This window comes from Spermophilus citellus (assembly GCF_964194105.1).
Source record: "Spermophilus citellus genome assembly, chromosome: 1".
Taxonomy (NCBI): domain Eukaryota; kingdom Metazoa; phylum Chordata; class Mammalia; order Rodentia; family Sciuridae; genus Spermophilus; species Spermophilus citellus.
In genome coordinates, this window is record NC_138182.1 from 118,386,841 (window position 1) to 118,402,956 (window position 16,116).

General features: G+C 42.5%; 2 protein-coding genes across 2 annotated transcripts in view; both read left to right on the plus strand.

Annotated features, from left to right (window-relative positions):
- Window positions 1-16,116, plus strand: part of LOC308655607 (uncharacterized protein) — an 801,622-nt gene that overhangs the window by 636,444 nt on the left and 149,062 nt on the right. The gene's annotated exons all lie outside the window — the stretch shown is intronic.
- LOC308648604 (olfactory receptor 14A16-like) lies at window positions 14,660-15,592 on the plus strand (the record flags this gene model as incomplete). Its single annotated transcript, XM_081293422.1, has 1 exon — window positions 14,660-15,592. One exon carries the CDS (start codon window positions 14,660-14,662, stop codon window positions 15,590-15,592), a length of 933 nt encoding a protein of 310 aa, XP_081149548.1.

A 16,116-nucleotide genomic window follows, 5' to 3' on the forward strand; every position in this document is an offset into this window, starting at 1 on the left:
GTTTTTAATGAACTAAATATTTCCTGATCAAGATGTTAATTGTATTTCATAAATTAAAAAAAAATGTCAACACCATATCTGGTAATAAATCCTGAAACTACCAAAAATACCAGTAGAATATTTCAACTTGACAAAAAAAAATCCCCCAAGAATGCCAATAGTTTAGGAAAGAAATTAACAGCAGTAAAGGAGGCTGGGCGAGAAGGTGATAACAGGAAAAACCGAGGAGGGCTGAGGAAATCTATGGCAGGAGCACCATGAGGAAGGAAGGGGTTAAAAAAGACCCATCTCTCCATTCACTAAAGCATCACCAATTGGGTTAATGTTGAAACACCCCAAGTGGTGACCTGGGTCAATGTGTGAAGTAAATACATGAGACCTGTTACCTGAAGCCCCCACAACGAATGGGAGGAAAAATTGTCAGACATCTGTCTCCTCTGTTATCTTCTCCTCTCTGATTTCCTTCCCTCCCCTCCTCTCCTCTCTTCCATGAGACACTGTTTTCCTGCAGTGTGATCAGAGCAGTTGACTTGGGGCACAGGTGCAGAGTGATTCCTCAGAATAATCAAATTTCCTGGATTATGATTCTCATATAAGCTGCTTCTAGGATGTTTTTCCATTGAGAGAAGATGAACCTCTGTAGACAAAGGACCTCCCTGGACATATTCCCAGCTGACCTCCTCTTAGCTATCTGTGGCCACTGCATCTGAACACAACTTCAGAGGGGGAGAAATGTCCAATCAGACCAGAGTGACTCACTTCATCCTCAGGGGCTTCTCAGACATCCCAGAATGGAGGCCAGTAGTCATTGTCTCTTTCCTGTTGGTCTATGCCTTTGGCCTCCTAGGCAACATGTCCATCATCACAGCTGTGCTTAGAGACAGCCACCTCCACACTTCCTGAAGAATTTGTGTTTTCTGGACCTGAGCTACACCTCGGTCACCATCCCCAAGGCACTGGCTACCACACTACAGGGCCCTGGGGTCATTTCCTACCTCGAGTGTGTGGCTCAGCTTTACATGTTTTTCACACTTGCTTCAGCTGAGTGCTTTCTGCTCACAGCCATGGCTTATGATCGGTGTGTGGCCATCTACAGGCCCCTGCTCTATGGGACCATCATGAGCCACGGACGGTGCTGGGCACTGGTGGTCCTGGCCTGGGTGGGCGGGACCCTCTATTCAGCCTTCCACACTGGGACCCTCTATTCAGCCTTCCACACTGGGACCCTCTATTCAGCCTTCCACACCGTCAACACCTTCTCTCTGCCCTTCTGTAGGCCCAATGTAGTGGAGCACTTCTTCTGCGACATCCCCGCTCTCATGAGGCTCTCCTATGCTGACTTCCACCCCAGGGAGGAGGTGGGCTTTGCCATGGCATGCTTTGTGCTGGCCATCTCCAGTGTCTTCCTGTGGTGACCATCCATTCACTGTCCATCAATGCTCCACTGGATTTTAGGTTCTGAGTCAAAGGTTTACTCGGCAGTCATGATGTGTAGTTCCACTTCTGAGGAGAGGTCCCTCGCTGCCAGGACCTCACCTCACGCATGACAACACTGAGACTGACATCCACTAAGTGCTTATATCCCGGTACTCACTGCTCTATCAGGGGCGACTTGTAGCACAATTTTTCCTCCTGATTTCTGATTTAGGCCACTCTCCTTATCTGATCTTTTCTTTAAGATCATAGTCACACTTTGTATTCAGCCATGATGTTTTCTCCTTGTAACTGAATGTAACTGTTATGAATTTTAAAAGGATGAGAATTCATGGTCATTTATTACCTGAAGCATATTAGAATATGGAAAGTACTCTACATTGTCAAATCTTACTTGCCTGCTTAAACTGAAAAGAGAAGTAACAAAAAGAAATGGTGCACTGAATTTCCTCTGAATTAAAACAGCGAACACAAACCAAAACACTAGTGTTTAATTCCTCCTAAATTATAATATTTTTATCATTAGTCACCGGTTATATAATCCTGCATAGTTGTATAAACACCATTTTCCCATCTATGAGGTGGAATTTCTCATTATTACCTCAAGCAATTATTATGAAAATTAGGATTTTATATTTAAAAAATCCTTAGGAAGCATGTGAATGTAGCATGGATTTTCATCATCTGGTTTTTTTGCAGGTGCTAATTGATTAAGAGATCAGTCTGCAGGGTTTAGAAGATGGCTATTTTAGTTTTATAAAAGGTGCACAGTGTCAATATGAAGGAGAATAAGTCCACTAAAAAGAAGAATTGGAGCTTTAGAGACATGTGTAGGCTCAGCCTGAGGGTGTTACGGAATGTGACTGTGAAAAGATCAAATAACTCAATGCGATCTCTTGGGTGAAAAAATTAAGGGAAAATGGGGAACCTAAGTAAATAATCTGGTAAAGAAAACAAATGAGCCCTAGTTTTAGAGAAAAAAAAAGTTGGAAATTTGAAATTGTTGAAAAAGTAAAGCCATATTGAAATAGAAGTAGAAAAGGAAATGGAAACCTATTCATATACTCCACCATTGAGCTTGAACCTTAGACCCAATAATCTGATTTTAAACATGGTTTAGCTTTTGACAGCTTCTTCTTTGCAATAACATCAAGTTAATTAAAAATAAAATAAAGAGTTTCCTTGTGATCTACATGATAGGATGATATGCAGTGACATGAAGAACTGACAATCACAATTTGGGGAATGAGATGATTAGTAACCTTTCAAAATTCAAATAAACATAAAGCAGGCTATTGTGTCCCACAACAGTACTGTTTGGGCAGTTATTGTGTGAATATTATGAGTTACTTCATTCTCTGAATTTTCTCAATGCACAAAAAGTGACACAGTGCTATTTGAAAGTGGACCTAAGTTAGATAGAATGTATGTTAGAATTCAAGGACAACCACTAAAGTTTTTTTAAAAGATGCATAGTTAGTATGCTAAAAGACGTGACAAATTAAATCACATAAAATACTTTAAAGAGAGAGAGAGAGAGAGAGAGAGAGAGAGAGAGAGAGAGAGAGAGAGAGAGAGAGAGAGCGCAGCCAGGGGTGGTGGTGCAGGCCTGTAATCCCAGCAGCTCAAGAGGCTGAGGCAAGAGGATTGATATTTCAAAGCCAGCCCCAGCAAAAGCCAGGCCCTAAGCAACTCAGTGAGACTCTGTCTCTAAATAAAAAACAAAATAGGGCTGGGGATGTGTGGCTCAGTGGTCCAGTGCCCCTGAGTTCAATTCCCAGTACAAAAAAAAAGTCAGAAAGAAGAGAAAAATAAAAAAGCATATATGAAAGAATTAAAAACATTGTAGATGTTGAATTAATTCCTTCAATAATTACTTTAAATATAAATGTTCAAAACGGAACACTTAAAAGATGAAAATTATCAGAGTTGATTATAAAAAATCAACTATATGCTACTTATTAAAAAATCACTTTAAATATAAAGATATTGGTAGATTAAAAGTAAAGAAATGGAGAGAGAACCTCCATGCTGAAACTAAACAAAAGAAATTGGGCAGTTGTGTTGAGTTCAGACAAGGACTTTTGGAACAATGAAAGTAATTAGGAATAATGACAGAATTAGATATATGAAACAGGTCATTTTGCAAAGAAGATGTAAAATTCCTTAATATGTTTACCCCAGACACAAGGGCATCAAAAATTACTGAAATTCCAGGAGAAATAGACACATTCACAATTTTATTGAGAGACTTCAACACCCTTACGTCAGTTATTAATAAATTCAGCAGATAAAATAATGCAATACAGATCTGAAAAACACTATTGACCACATTAATCAAATCAACATTTACAGACAATGTTGACTGACATCAAAAGAAATTGTAGTCTATACAAATTCACATAGTGCCATCTTTGAGATGGAGCATGGTCTGAGTCCTAAGCAATCAATGAAAGGCTAGGTTTGGGGGTCACCCCTCAACCACATAAAGGGTGCACAGGGCGAACCCATGGACAGCATGGTACTGAGCAGGAAAACAGAAAGAAGTTTCTCCAGAAGCAGGAATAGGGCAGGGCTGTCCACTCTTACCACCCCTCTTTAATATGGTACTTAACATTTCAGGCAGAACAGTCGGGCAAGAGAAAGACACACACAGGAAAGGAGGAAGTGACTTTAGTCCTGCTTCCAGATGACATGAGTCCTTAGACAACCCTGAGGTGCCACTAAAAGACAGGTGAAACTGATAAACCCCGCAGAGCAGGAAGTCAAAATCAGCACATAAAACCCAGTAGCTTTGCTGTACAACCCAAGTTGACCTGTTGGGAAAGGACCTGGGGGAAATAATCCCATTCATAATAGCCACAAAATAGCTAGAAATTAACCTCACCAAGAAAGCGAAAGACTATCTGCAATGGCAGGATCCATCCTAGAACACCTGAAGAACTAGAGACAAAACACAAGCAGAAAAGTAACAACAAAAAAACAAGTAATTTAATTAAAAAAATGAGCAAATGCATGGCATAATAAATCCCACTGTGAGTATAATTATGATGCACCAATAAAAATTTAAAACAACCAAAAAAAAAAAACAAGTGGGAAAATAATCTGAACACTTATAAAAGAAGTGTAAATGATCAATGAATATTTAAAAATAGCTAAATGTTTTTAGTCATCAGAAAAATGTGAATAAAACTATATTGAGATTCCTTCTCACCCCAGTCAGAATAGCTTTAATCAAAACAACCAAGCAAACAACGATGCTGGTGGGATGTGGACACAGAGGAGCCCGTGGCCCCACACTCTGCTGGGGAATGGAAGTCAGCACAGCCACTGTGGGGAGATGTCAGTTACAGGCAAAGTCGGATTTGTTTTAGCAAAAGGATGATACGATCAAACCACTGAACATCCCCATCACCCCTAATGTTGCCCAGTGGGAACGTCCGGCTAACTTTCCCAGCCCAAGGCGACCAGTGTTCTGATTTCTGTCCCCAGAAGCACGCTCTGCCCATCCTGGAGCACTGGATGAATGGCATCAGGAGCATGCTGTCTTTCTTTGGGGCTTGTTTACTGCTGTGCCTGTGAAATTGGGTCTGTTGTGGCAGTTTGATTTTGTTTGTTTTGCCAGTTTGTTTATCCAGGATAAACTAGGATGGACACTAGTCTCTGTTTACAAAGCTGCTGTGGATATTTGCATACAAGCAAAGCTTTTTAGGATCAGTTTTCATATTATTTATATATACATAGAAATGGAATTTATTAGGACATTGAATTAACTTTAGAGAAACTGCTGCCACCCACTCATGGAAGCAATATCTGAAGACACATTCTACAAGTTTGCCAGCATTTTCCTACTTTGCTGTTTACACCTGCCCTGAACATCACATCTTGATAACTGTAACACCAGCATTTCCCATGGTGTGACCATGGTCCCTGCCTCAGCCTCCCAGGGAGCTGGGATTACAGGTGTGCCACCACATCTGGCTAAGAAGTATATGTTTAAAATGTACATTTCATATCCTGAGAGCATGCAAGTTTCACCAGAGATTAAAATATTATTTTGATCTTTTCATGGATTTTTTGGGGGTTGTGATTTTTCCGTGTCCAAATTAATTGATTTCTACTTGCATCTTTAATTATTTGGACTCATGTACCTTGATCTTTGGAACCATTAGGCAATACCCAATTTCTCAGTGACTTGCTTCTTAATAAATGCAAATATCTGGGAAATGCCTTGTCCCTCCTGATCAAGAGAGTCACAGCCTTTGGGACAGGAGTCTCCTGTGTTTCTCCTTTGCTAGCAAAGCAATACTTCTTTCTTCTTTTTCTCAAAATAAATAAATGAATGCAAATATCTGGAACCAGGCATATCCATAGTAAATTTCACTACATGTTTTCCTCTGCACATTCACATCTTCATAATGGAGTTAAGAATGGAGTTTACTTCTGAAATTACCATGAAGCTGTTTGTTTACTAGTTGGGAAGCATCACACATTAATTAATCCTTTGAAGTCTGTTTTTTGGATAATCTCTAGTATACGTCACAGACTTGACTCTAATAAAATAAGAGCAGCAATTCTCTAAAATCTAAAATTGATATGATGGGTGGTGATACACAGATATAATCCAACATATTTAGAGAGACATGAATATTATAAAATCCACTCATATTTACTATTTTAGATCTATAAATAAAAGTCAAATGATCAGGTTCTTAGATGCTGTAAAGAAAGCTGCTAAATTCTGCACTAACTGCTAACTACTCTCTACTCCAATATATATGCACCCACCCAAAAGAAAATGGTTTTATATATATATATATATATATATATATATATATATAATATTTATATATATACATATACAAATACATATAAATATGTATATTATATATATAAAGTTGCAACATTTTGAGGACTAGATAACATTGAAAATATTTTTGTTAAATTAAAAATAATCTCAGATGCTTACTACATCATTATTTTCCATGTACATTGGAATTCTTGACCAATGCAATCCAATTAAAACACTAGGCTCATAAAAAATATGAGTCCTGACCAATATGATTCTGCAACATGTACACTCTTAAAAATGAAATTGTATCCCATCTATGTATGATATATCAAAGTGCATAAGTATATTCTACTATCATATATAACTAATTTAAATAAATAAATTAAAATATGAGTCCTGAAAATTGAAAATCATTGCCAAAATTTTTTTAAAGAGAGAGAGAGAGAATTTTTTTAATATTTATTTTTCAGTTTTCGGTGGACACAACATCTTTATTTTATTTTTATGTGGTGCTGAGGATTGAACCCAGCACCCCAAGCATGCCAGGCAAGCACATTACCGCTTGAGCCACATCCCCAGTCCCATTGTCAAATTTTAATATGCAACAATATATATATATACACACACACATATATATATATATATATATATATATATATATATATATATATATATACTTACTGCAATATATTTATGTTTGAATGGCCATAAAATTTGAAAATCCAAATGATACAACAACAACAACAAAAACTATAAAAACTAGCATTAAATAAATTTTATCATTACTTTTTCATGAGTCAGGACATATTCTCATCATATCCAGTAGAATAAATCTTGACACATATATATGAGTTTCATGTGACACTTGAGAAAGTGTAAAGTTTGTAGAAATTAGAATATAGTATTGCTTACAATGTCTAGAGCCCTAAAACTGAATCACACACTCAAAATATCTTTGGTGTTTGTGCTAGGATCGTCTCATTCATGAACTCTAGCTACACAAACATGAAGTGCTAACATGGTGATGAAGTCATACGTAGACACTGCAGTCCCACAGTGAGGTGGATAGAGAGATAGTGCAGTCCCACAGTGAGGTGGATAGAGACATTCAGCTGGGTTTGGCTTCTCATTTCTGGAAGATTCAGTACAGATTACTCTGGTGTTTGGCCCAGAGCACTTTCCTGTTATCAGATCAATTAAGCCAGAATCATTATTTGCCTCTGTATGTAGGAAAGGGCCTGGGTGACAGGGTCGATGTCATGCTTACCCTCACATCCCAGGGTTGTGTGTGTATGTGTGAGTCTGTGTGTGTGTGTGTGTGTGTGTGTCTGTGTCTGTGTGTGTGTGAGACAACTTATTGCCTCATAGCTATACTAAAATAGTTCAGATTTAAATAATGGAATAAAAAGATAAATATTTTAAAATATATATAGTAAATGGTGCCAGTATGCTACGGCTAACACAGCATCCAGAACAATTGGGGATGGCCGCTTTATTTTCATATCACAAGATTTCTGCAAAGTCCTCTTTCTTTATTTAAGGACTATGTATACCCATTTGCAGAAAAGGATGGGCAGCTGGCTTGTAAGAATAAATTATGGAAATATATAGCATCTGGTTCCCTCTATTTTTGAGATGACATACATTTCAGAGTTGTTAATTGGCAAATGAACAATTTGAAATGTAGCTACAAAAATCATGTAATTTTAAATGAAAAGAGTTCTTGGGAAAAGATAAATAAGGAAAAGATAAATTGAGAAATAAAATTTCTCAATTATAGCCTTGTGATTTATAGAACATTAAGGAAAACAAGTAATTTACTAAGAAATTTTCCCCTATTTTAATTAATAATTCTGGCAAAATATGATAAATCTAAAACCATTGTTATGTGTTTAGAAAACAGTTAACCCCCTCTATATGGATTCACTTCACTGAAATGGAGCTTTCATTGCACCCAGGAGCAAGGATGGCAAGGGTGGTACAGAGGGGCACTCGGCAGACACTCTGCCATCTGTGTCAATAGTGCCCACCCTATTGGGGCTTCACCTAAAGCCTTAAAGCACAATAAGGTGTTCTTTTTGTAGGGTCAACCTGGTTCTCTGTGGATAGACAGAATTCAGTACTATGACTTTTAACATATTAATTGCATCAACACTCAGATGGATTTAAAAACCTGATATGGCCAAAAATATTAAAAAGACATTTCAGGAAAATAAATATGATTAGAACCTGTTTTTTTCACATTCAAATTCAGTTTTTTAAATATCCAGAAAGACTGTTCCCTCTTTTGATAGCACACTAGATTGCATTATGTCCACCTGTCTGTAGGACTTCTCCAAACAGTAACCAGTATGAGGATATTGGATCACACGTGCTCTGTAGAAGGAGAGAAAGTATCCATCACTGTGTGGGAGAGAGGACTGCAAGGTAGAGCCAGACTCCCATATACCAGCGAACCAAAGCTCAGATACAGAAAACTCAAGGAATATTAAGCAGAGATGGTTCCTGAGAATCTATGGAAATGATTATAATTTCTGACAACTTTGGTTGAAATCATATCAGGGACCCTCATTTATCAAGCCCTGGAGACACTCACTGTCCTTCACCATCACACTCAGCTCTCGGGAGAGTCAGCACAAGTGACATGTATCACAGAGGATCATGGATGATCATGCAAACACCCATAAGTAAACCTATAAGTGAGATCCATAAGTAAAGAGCAGAAAGACCAGCAGAGTAGAGGTAGGGGCAGGGGAGGGAGGAGAGAGGGGAGTGAGGACGGAGTATACTCCATGCCTTTATAATTATGTCAACATGAATCCTGCTGTCATGCATAACTAAGAGGGACCAATACAGAAGAGGGACAAAACGAAGAATTGTGACAGCTGAGTAAGGAGCCTGAGTAGCCAGTCTGGAGATTTGCTGCCACTGGGGCAGTGAAGGAGGTGCTTCCAGCGGAGTCCCTTTCCCACCAGGGACAGTGTGGTGGCTAATTGGCTGTATTCCCCTGGTATTTACCTGCCCTCTCGGGGAATCCCTGTGGAGCAGCAGCAGCATGGGTAGCAGTCCTGGCCCTGGGGTGGCACCCCCTGCTGAACAGGCCCCTGGGTCACACTGTCTCCTACCTGGCTGCTCTCCACAGATGTAAGTCACTTCTGTGAGGGCTGGCTGCACCCATGTGTCCGGATTGTGCTCCTTGGGTCTGCCCTGAAGCTCAGGAGAGGCAGCAGGTGATGCAGGGAAGTCAGAACACATGCTAAACTCACCTCCTGGCAGCCCACAGGGAGACAGAGTGGAGGAGACCCCTGGGACCACCTGATGCCAGACCCTGGGCTTGATATACTGCATGTGAGTCAGGAACAGAAAGCTAGGATGTGAAGTCTGTTTTCAGGACGAGAGGCACGCTTCGGAGGAGCCCAGTTACCAGGTCACTTCTTCAAACTTTTTTTATGGCTCGGCACACAGGTGGCCTTCCACTCAGGAGGCTGAGGCAGGAGGATGCAATTTGGAGGCCTGGGCATTGCAGAGACCCTGTCTCAAAGTCAAAATCAGAAAGGATGGGGGAAGCAACTCAGTGGTAGAGTGTCTCTCTATTCAATTTCAGGAAAAAAAGAGCTGTTCCTGAAGGCATCTGGGGGCAGGTAAGTTATCGACACTGAGAGGCCTGTGGAGCCTGGCCACCTGCATTCAGGTCCTGCCCCGGCTATGTGAGGTGGGCTGAGTGCTCAGGTTTCCTGCAAGGCACTCCCTCCCTGTTATAAAGATGTAAGTATTATGTATGAATATCACTGCAAATTGCATATTTATAAAAATATGTACCTTATTATATAGTGGCATATTGCAGGTTGATCTTAGCATAGATATAAATTATAGTAACACTTGGAAAGACTCCAATTGTGGCTGGTAGAGGTTAAGCACTCGGGATCTCAGTTTCCCAGTAGTGAATTTCTTCAACTGAATTGTTCTGCCCTTGGCGAGCCTTCCACAGTGCAGCCTTCCCATGTTCCCTTACTCTGAAGAAAAGAGCAGAAGCCATCACAGGGAGCTCAGAGTCCAGGAGGGTGAGCTCCATAAACTGGACACATTCTCCTCATATGGACCTTAGGAGCCAATTTCTGAGTTATTCATATTGAAGAGGGGAACAGTAGACATTAAAATTATTTTGGAGACCAGAAATATTTTCAGAAACTTCCAAAAATATAAAAAGCCTCCACTTTGTTTCAATTAGAATCCACTTTAGCTGGTCTTTCGGAATTGATACAATTATAATATTTTCTGAATATGTTGAGTGATCAAAGATGGATGGGTGTGTGCATGCTTCCAAAGGGACTGTGGGGTCTTCCTGTCCACTCGGAGCCCAGCCAGGGAAGCCAGGGGCACCAGCCCTGGGCAGGCTGTGGGTGCTTCCAGGGACAGAGGAGGGCTTTCCCCAAGCACATCCTTCTAACTGCACATCAGCAATGCCAGGACGCTCTTAGCAGGAGCCGTGACGTTTTGTTTTATGTTACGTTAATCAAGGAAGCACGGACAAATCACGTGTGCACCCAAAGCTGCTGCTCACCCTCCCTGAGGCGAGGACACTCTGCAGGCTGCTCCTCTGTCTCCCATTAGCACAGGAGTCTCCTACAGCCCTGGGTCCGGGACAGCTAGGTTGGGAAGAGGGAGGCAGTGAGAAAGAGGCAGAGACACCATGAGGCCAGCAGGGACTGTCCCTCTCACTCCCTCCCAGTTTGGGAGCAAATGGGAGAACTTCATCCCCAGGGCTCTGCAGCCAGCTCTCTGTTCTGCCCTCTGTTCTCCCTCACCCATTGAAGAGCACATCTGACCTTCCCTGCGTTTTTTCCTCCTTATTTTGTGCTTTCTCTTTCCCTCCCACACCTGGTGTGACCCTGTCCTGCCAACCTCCTGGGATGGCGCCCTCATGTTCTCTTAAAAGTAGCATCCTCACTTGGTTCCCTGTCCCCCAAACTCCCAGCTGGCAAGTTGCTGAATGTGGACAGCAGCTGTGCGAGGGATGCGCCTCTCTGCAGCCCTGCAGCAGGCCCTGATGCCCTTGCTGAGGCAGGACAGGTGAGAACTCCTCTCTCAGCCTCCGCTCCTCCTCGCCAGCTCCCACCTCCTCCTCCAGCACCTCTCAGACCTCCGCCTCAGCACATACCCCAGAGGAGCAGAGCTTAGAGGACCTTCCCCTTTCCTCCGCTCTCTACACCAGATCCTCTTTGTTTTCTCCCAACTCATGACACACTTGCTGCCTGCCCTTGCCTGGCCCCCTGGGTGCCATGGTACATGCTTATTCCAGGTACTGTTTAGGAAATTATTCTGTTATCACTTATCGGAGAATTAAAATGTAATTCCCTCATAGTAGTTTTGAGATAAGTGACTGGGTCTCCAGAAGGAAGAGGAGCTCTTGCTGAGAATTTATTTTGACAGCTGGAAACGACAGAGTACGTCTGTGTTTACTCAGGAGACAGAAGAAAATTGGAAAGTGATGGGTACAAATACTTTTAAGAAAAAAAAAATGAGAAGGTCTCCAGTAAAAGCCTCAGCACCAGCAGGTGCCACGTCCGTCTGAGTGGGCATCACCACTCCTGCCCTGGGTCTGTCCCAGGGTTTCTGATTCAGTAGATCTGGGAGGCAGGAGGCAATGTCTGTTTTCCTTGCAAGTTTCTAAGGGATGCTGTGTTGCTGGTCAAGAGCCACACTCTGGGGACCACTGGTCAGGTTGAGCAAAGAGCTTGTAACAAACACCAAGTCAATGTCACACAAGAGTGACAAGCCACCCTTCTTGGGCAGTGGGGTTGTTTGTATGCTACCTTGTGTGCTGTGCGTATGGCAGGCTGACGTCATGACCCAAAGCTTCATGTGGCTACAGGGGGACTAAAGGAGGAACACAGGTAGGACTGGAAGGCAGCATGGGTAGGTCTTTTAAGAGATATGGAGTTTACAAAGGGACATATCAGGATAATACCCCAGGAAACAGAAAATTCTGTTTAGGAAAAGAGAGCAGTTTGGGTCACTGTCTCCACTGGAATTGATTTTGAAGGGCAATTTTCATTTATTTTCTGAAGTGTAAGGTGCCCATGCAACACCATGCCACTTCATATTTCCACTGCTGTGTAACCATTCCCAATCATATCTAGACAAAGACAAGCTGCCAGTATCTTCCCACGGAGCATAAGTACCTATACAAAGTCAGCACCATGGTATTTGTTAAATTTTCATGTATCTATTTACATAACAAAAATTCAAACTGCAGAAAGAAAAGGGGAAAATTGGGGGAAAAAGTCTTTAAGTGCAGAAGTTTTATCAAGAACAAAACAAAAAGCTTAGTTTGACTAATTAATAGCATTGTTCAGGAAAAACATTGTTGTCCTTCACCGAATAAGCACTGGGTTAGGAACTGGTCTCGGGGGAACCCTGGAGTGGCTGCTAGCCCTCACACAGGGATCCTGCCTAGTTGGCTCCTCAGAATACACTTGGAAACATGGATGTTAAGCTCACTTTGCAAAACAGCATCAGTGTCCCCAGTGCAATCTGCACTACAACTCTGTGAAGGAGAGGGCCTTTCCTCCTCTTAGACATGGGAAGGAACATAAAAGCAAACCAGAAGAGAGCGCTTGGTGGTGACATGCAGGGGTTTCCTACCCTCAGCCTGGTGACAAGCAGCCCACCTCCACTGACAGGTGAGAGCTGGAAGGCTGTGGCACCCAGACTGACCCAAAGGGGAAAGCAGAGCCAGCAGGCGGTTTTGAACAGAAGGGGGGAATTGGTGCCCCAACTGCCTAGGATTCACTGCAGTGTAGCCTGAAAGACAAGGGCATCCACTTTGAGGATTTTGGAGAGGATAAGAAGGCCTGTATGTGCAAGAAATTAGTGTGGATATTACAGTAAACAGACCAGTGCTACAGAGCAGCAGGGTTTAGTAAACTATGACACGACAAAAAAATGAAGAGCATCTTTGCATTTCTCTTGTCTGTCTCTGATGCATTATTCCCCTAAGATCTATCAAGTATTTTCATGAAGTGTGGCTGTGAATATTAGGAATTGCTATCCAGGTAAGTGCTGAATAAGATAGATAGATAGATAGATAGATAGATAGATAGATGATAGATAGATAGATAGATAGACAGTCAGACAGACAGTAAAATCAAGACTCTCATGTGATATAAAACAAGCACAGGCTATGGAACCCAGAATGAATTCCTCCTGACTGTGTCTTCCTGCCCTTCCTGCCTCTTTGGGCCCACTCCTCCCTACTCTTCCCTGTCTCCAGTGACACTGTTCCACTCTCCTCTCCATGAGGTCAGTGTTACAGTTTTCACAAATAGTGAGAACGTGTGGTGTTGTCTTCCTGTGTCTAGTAGGGTGACCTTAGCCTTCAACAGTCTGTAACATATTTTAAAATACTGAGAAGAGTCTAAATGTTCCTACCCAACACATGGAAGTGATTCGTGTTGGAGAGAAGCAAATGCTGGTTACTTTGACTCCATCATTACATATCACTCATACTGTGCCCCAAGATATGCACAGATACTGTATGTCAATAAAAAGTGCAGGACAAAATTTGGTCTAGCTCATTAAATAAGGAGGGACTGGCAAGACACCACAAGTGGTTCAGAGGAGAAATCAAAGTGTCACACTCAAGGCAAATGGAGCAGGATGGGGTTTACAGAGGGATGTGAATGACATGGTCCACAGAGCAGCGACCTACTGCACTACATGAGAATTTGAATCAGTTATGTTTCTATGAACAAGAATGATCTTCATAGTTGACAACATCCTAAAACCTCCAGCACTGTAAAGTAGCTCACAGTAATAACATGCAACTAGATGCAACACTCAGTATTTTTTCTATTGTTTTCACATTTTCAATGTTTTTTCTGACTTTGCCATAATGAAGGAAGGCTGAATCCATATGGAAGTAGTATGGGTTAAAGACCTTCTTGTTCACAAACTGTTAGATATTGTATTGCATTATCACTTTGATCAGATACCAGGTGGAAAAAATTACACTGTAAATTGAGGGAAATGATGTTTGGATAATTTATTTGGGGTCTCAGTGTTAATAAGTGCCTCAATGAAAATTAGTATTTGGAACTGATGGCTCCAAAGCCCCTGCCTCTTCTATTTTAGTGTCAAGTATGTGACGTTTGAGTCAGGTATGGATTGTAGACCTTCGTGCAGATTGGATGACAGCCTCATGATTTGGACTAGGCTGACCTCCCTCTTCCATCATGCACACAGTGTGGATACGGTGCTCAAATAGCCTCACGGAGGCTTGTTGGTGTCAGTTTCAGGTCATCTCACATTTCCTGATCCATGCACGGATGAGTGAGAGGAAGAGAATCAGGAAAACAGAAGAGTGAAGCCTTTGGGTGAAGCCTGAGCTCACACTCTCTATTTTTCATAGTAAATGCTGGGACATCCAGAGAGATGGACAACCTCACCTCTGGGAGCTCCTTCCTCCTCATGGGCTTCTCTAACATCCGGGAGCTCCAGATCCTGCACGCTGCGCTCTTCCTGATGGCTTACCTGGCTGCCCTCCTTGGGAACCTCCTCCTCATCACCCTCATCACCAAGGACCGTGGGCTGCACACCCCCATGTACTTCTTCCTAAAGAACTTATCCTTCCTGGATCTGTGCCTCATCTCCATCACTGTTCCCAAATCCATTAAAAACTCTCTGACAAATTGCAACACCATTTCATTCCCTGGGTGTGTTTCCCAGGTATTTTTCTTCTTCCTCTTTGCCACAACGGAAGTAGCCCTACTCACAGTCATGTCCTATGACCGCTACGTGGCCATCTGTCACCCACTCAGGTATGAGATCCTCATGAGCCGTGAAGTTTGTATGCAGATGGCAGCCTCCTCCTGGGTCAGTGGAGGTGTCAATGCAATCCTGCACACAGCGGCTACCTTCTCCGTACCCAGGTGTAGGTCTCCTGATGTTCACCAGTTCTTCTGTGATGTCCCACAGCTGCTGGCCCTGGCCTGCTCCTACAACATTGGGGAGCTAACGGTCATTGGGCTGAGCCTGCTGTTGGACTTTGTCTGCTTTGTGTTCATGGATATTTCTTACATTCACATCTTCTCCACTGTGCTGAGGATGCCTTCCAGAGCGGGCAGGTCCAAAGCCTTCTCCACGTGCCTGCCTCACCTCCTTGTGGTGACTCTATTCCTCTCTTCTGGCTTTTTTGCCTATTTACGGCCCCTGCCGCAATCTCCATCAACTCTGGACTTGCTAGTTTCAGTATTCTATACTGTAGTACCACCCACTGTGAACCCCCTCATCTACAGTCTGAGGAACAAGGATGTGAAGGTGGCGCTGAGGAAGCTGCTGGTGAACAGGCGTCCTCCTTCCAGTTAGAAGGGTTGATCTCACAACATCACCATCTTTTGCCCTCTGACTTAATCACCTGCACCTCTGGTAACATATTTGGCCATGATTTTGGACATTTACAGTAAGGAGCTGATGAGAATCAGGTCGTACTCATTACAGTGACACTGAGAAGCATCTCTGTGCCCAGATCAAGTGGGTGGGGACCGAGGCCTCCGCTGGTGAGTGGACTGAAGTATGCTGGCCTTTCTCTTGTCATCCCAGTGGAGCTCCTTGGTCTGTGACAAGTGGCACTGGACAGGATGGTGGGACATAGAGATAGAGAAGGCCTCTCTCAGGAAAAGTGTGGTGGTCCCTGGCAAGGGTGGGGTTTGGAACGCCATGTTGATGGTGTAATTTATTACCATCCTAAAGGGACTGTTTTGGAGTTGACGGCTACAGGGACATAAGGATGTAGGAAATGGCCAAGCTAAAATGCCAGTTAAAACCCCTGATTTTATGTCTAGTGAAGGTTGCCCTCTTTGGTCTTCCAGCCCCGATCCATGCTGGTTTCT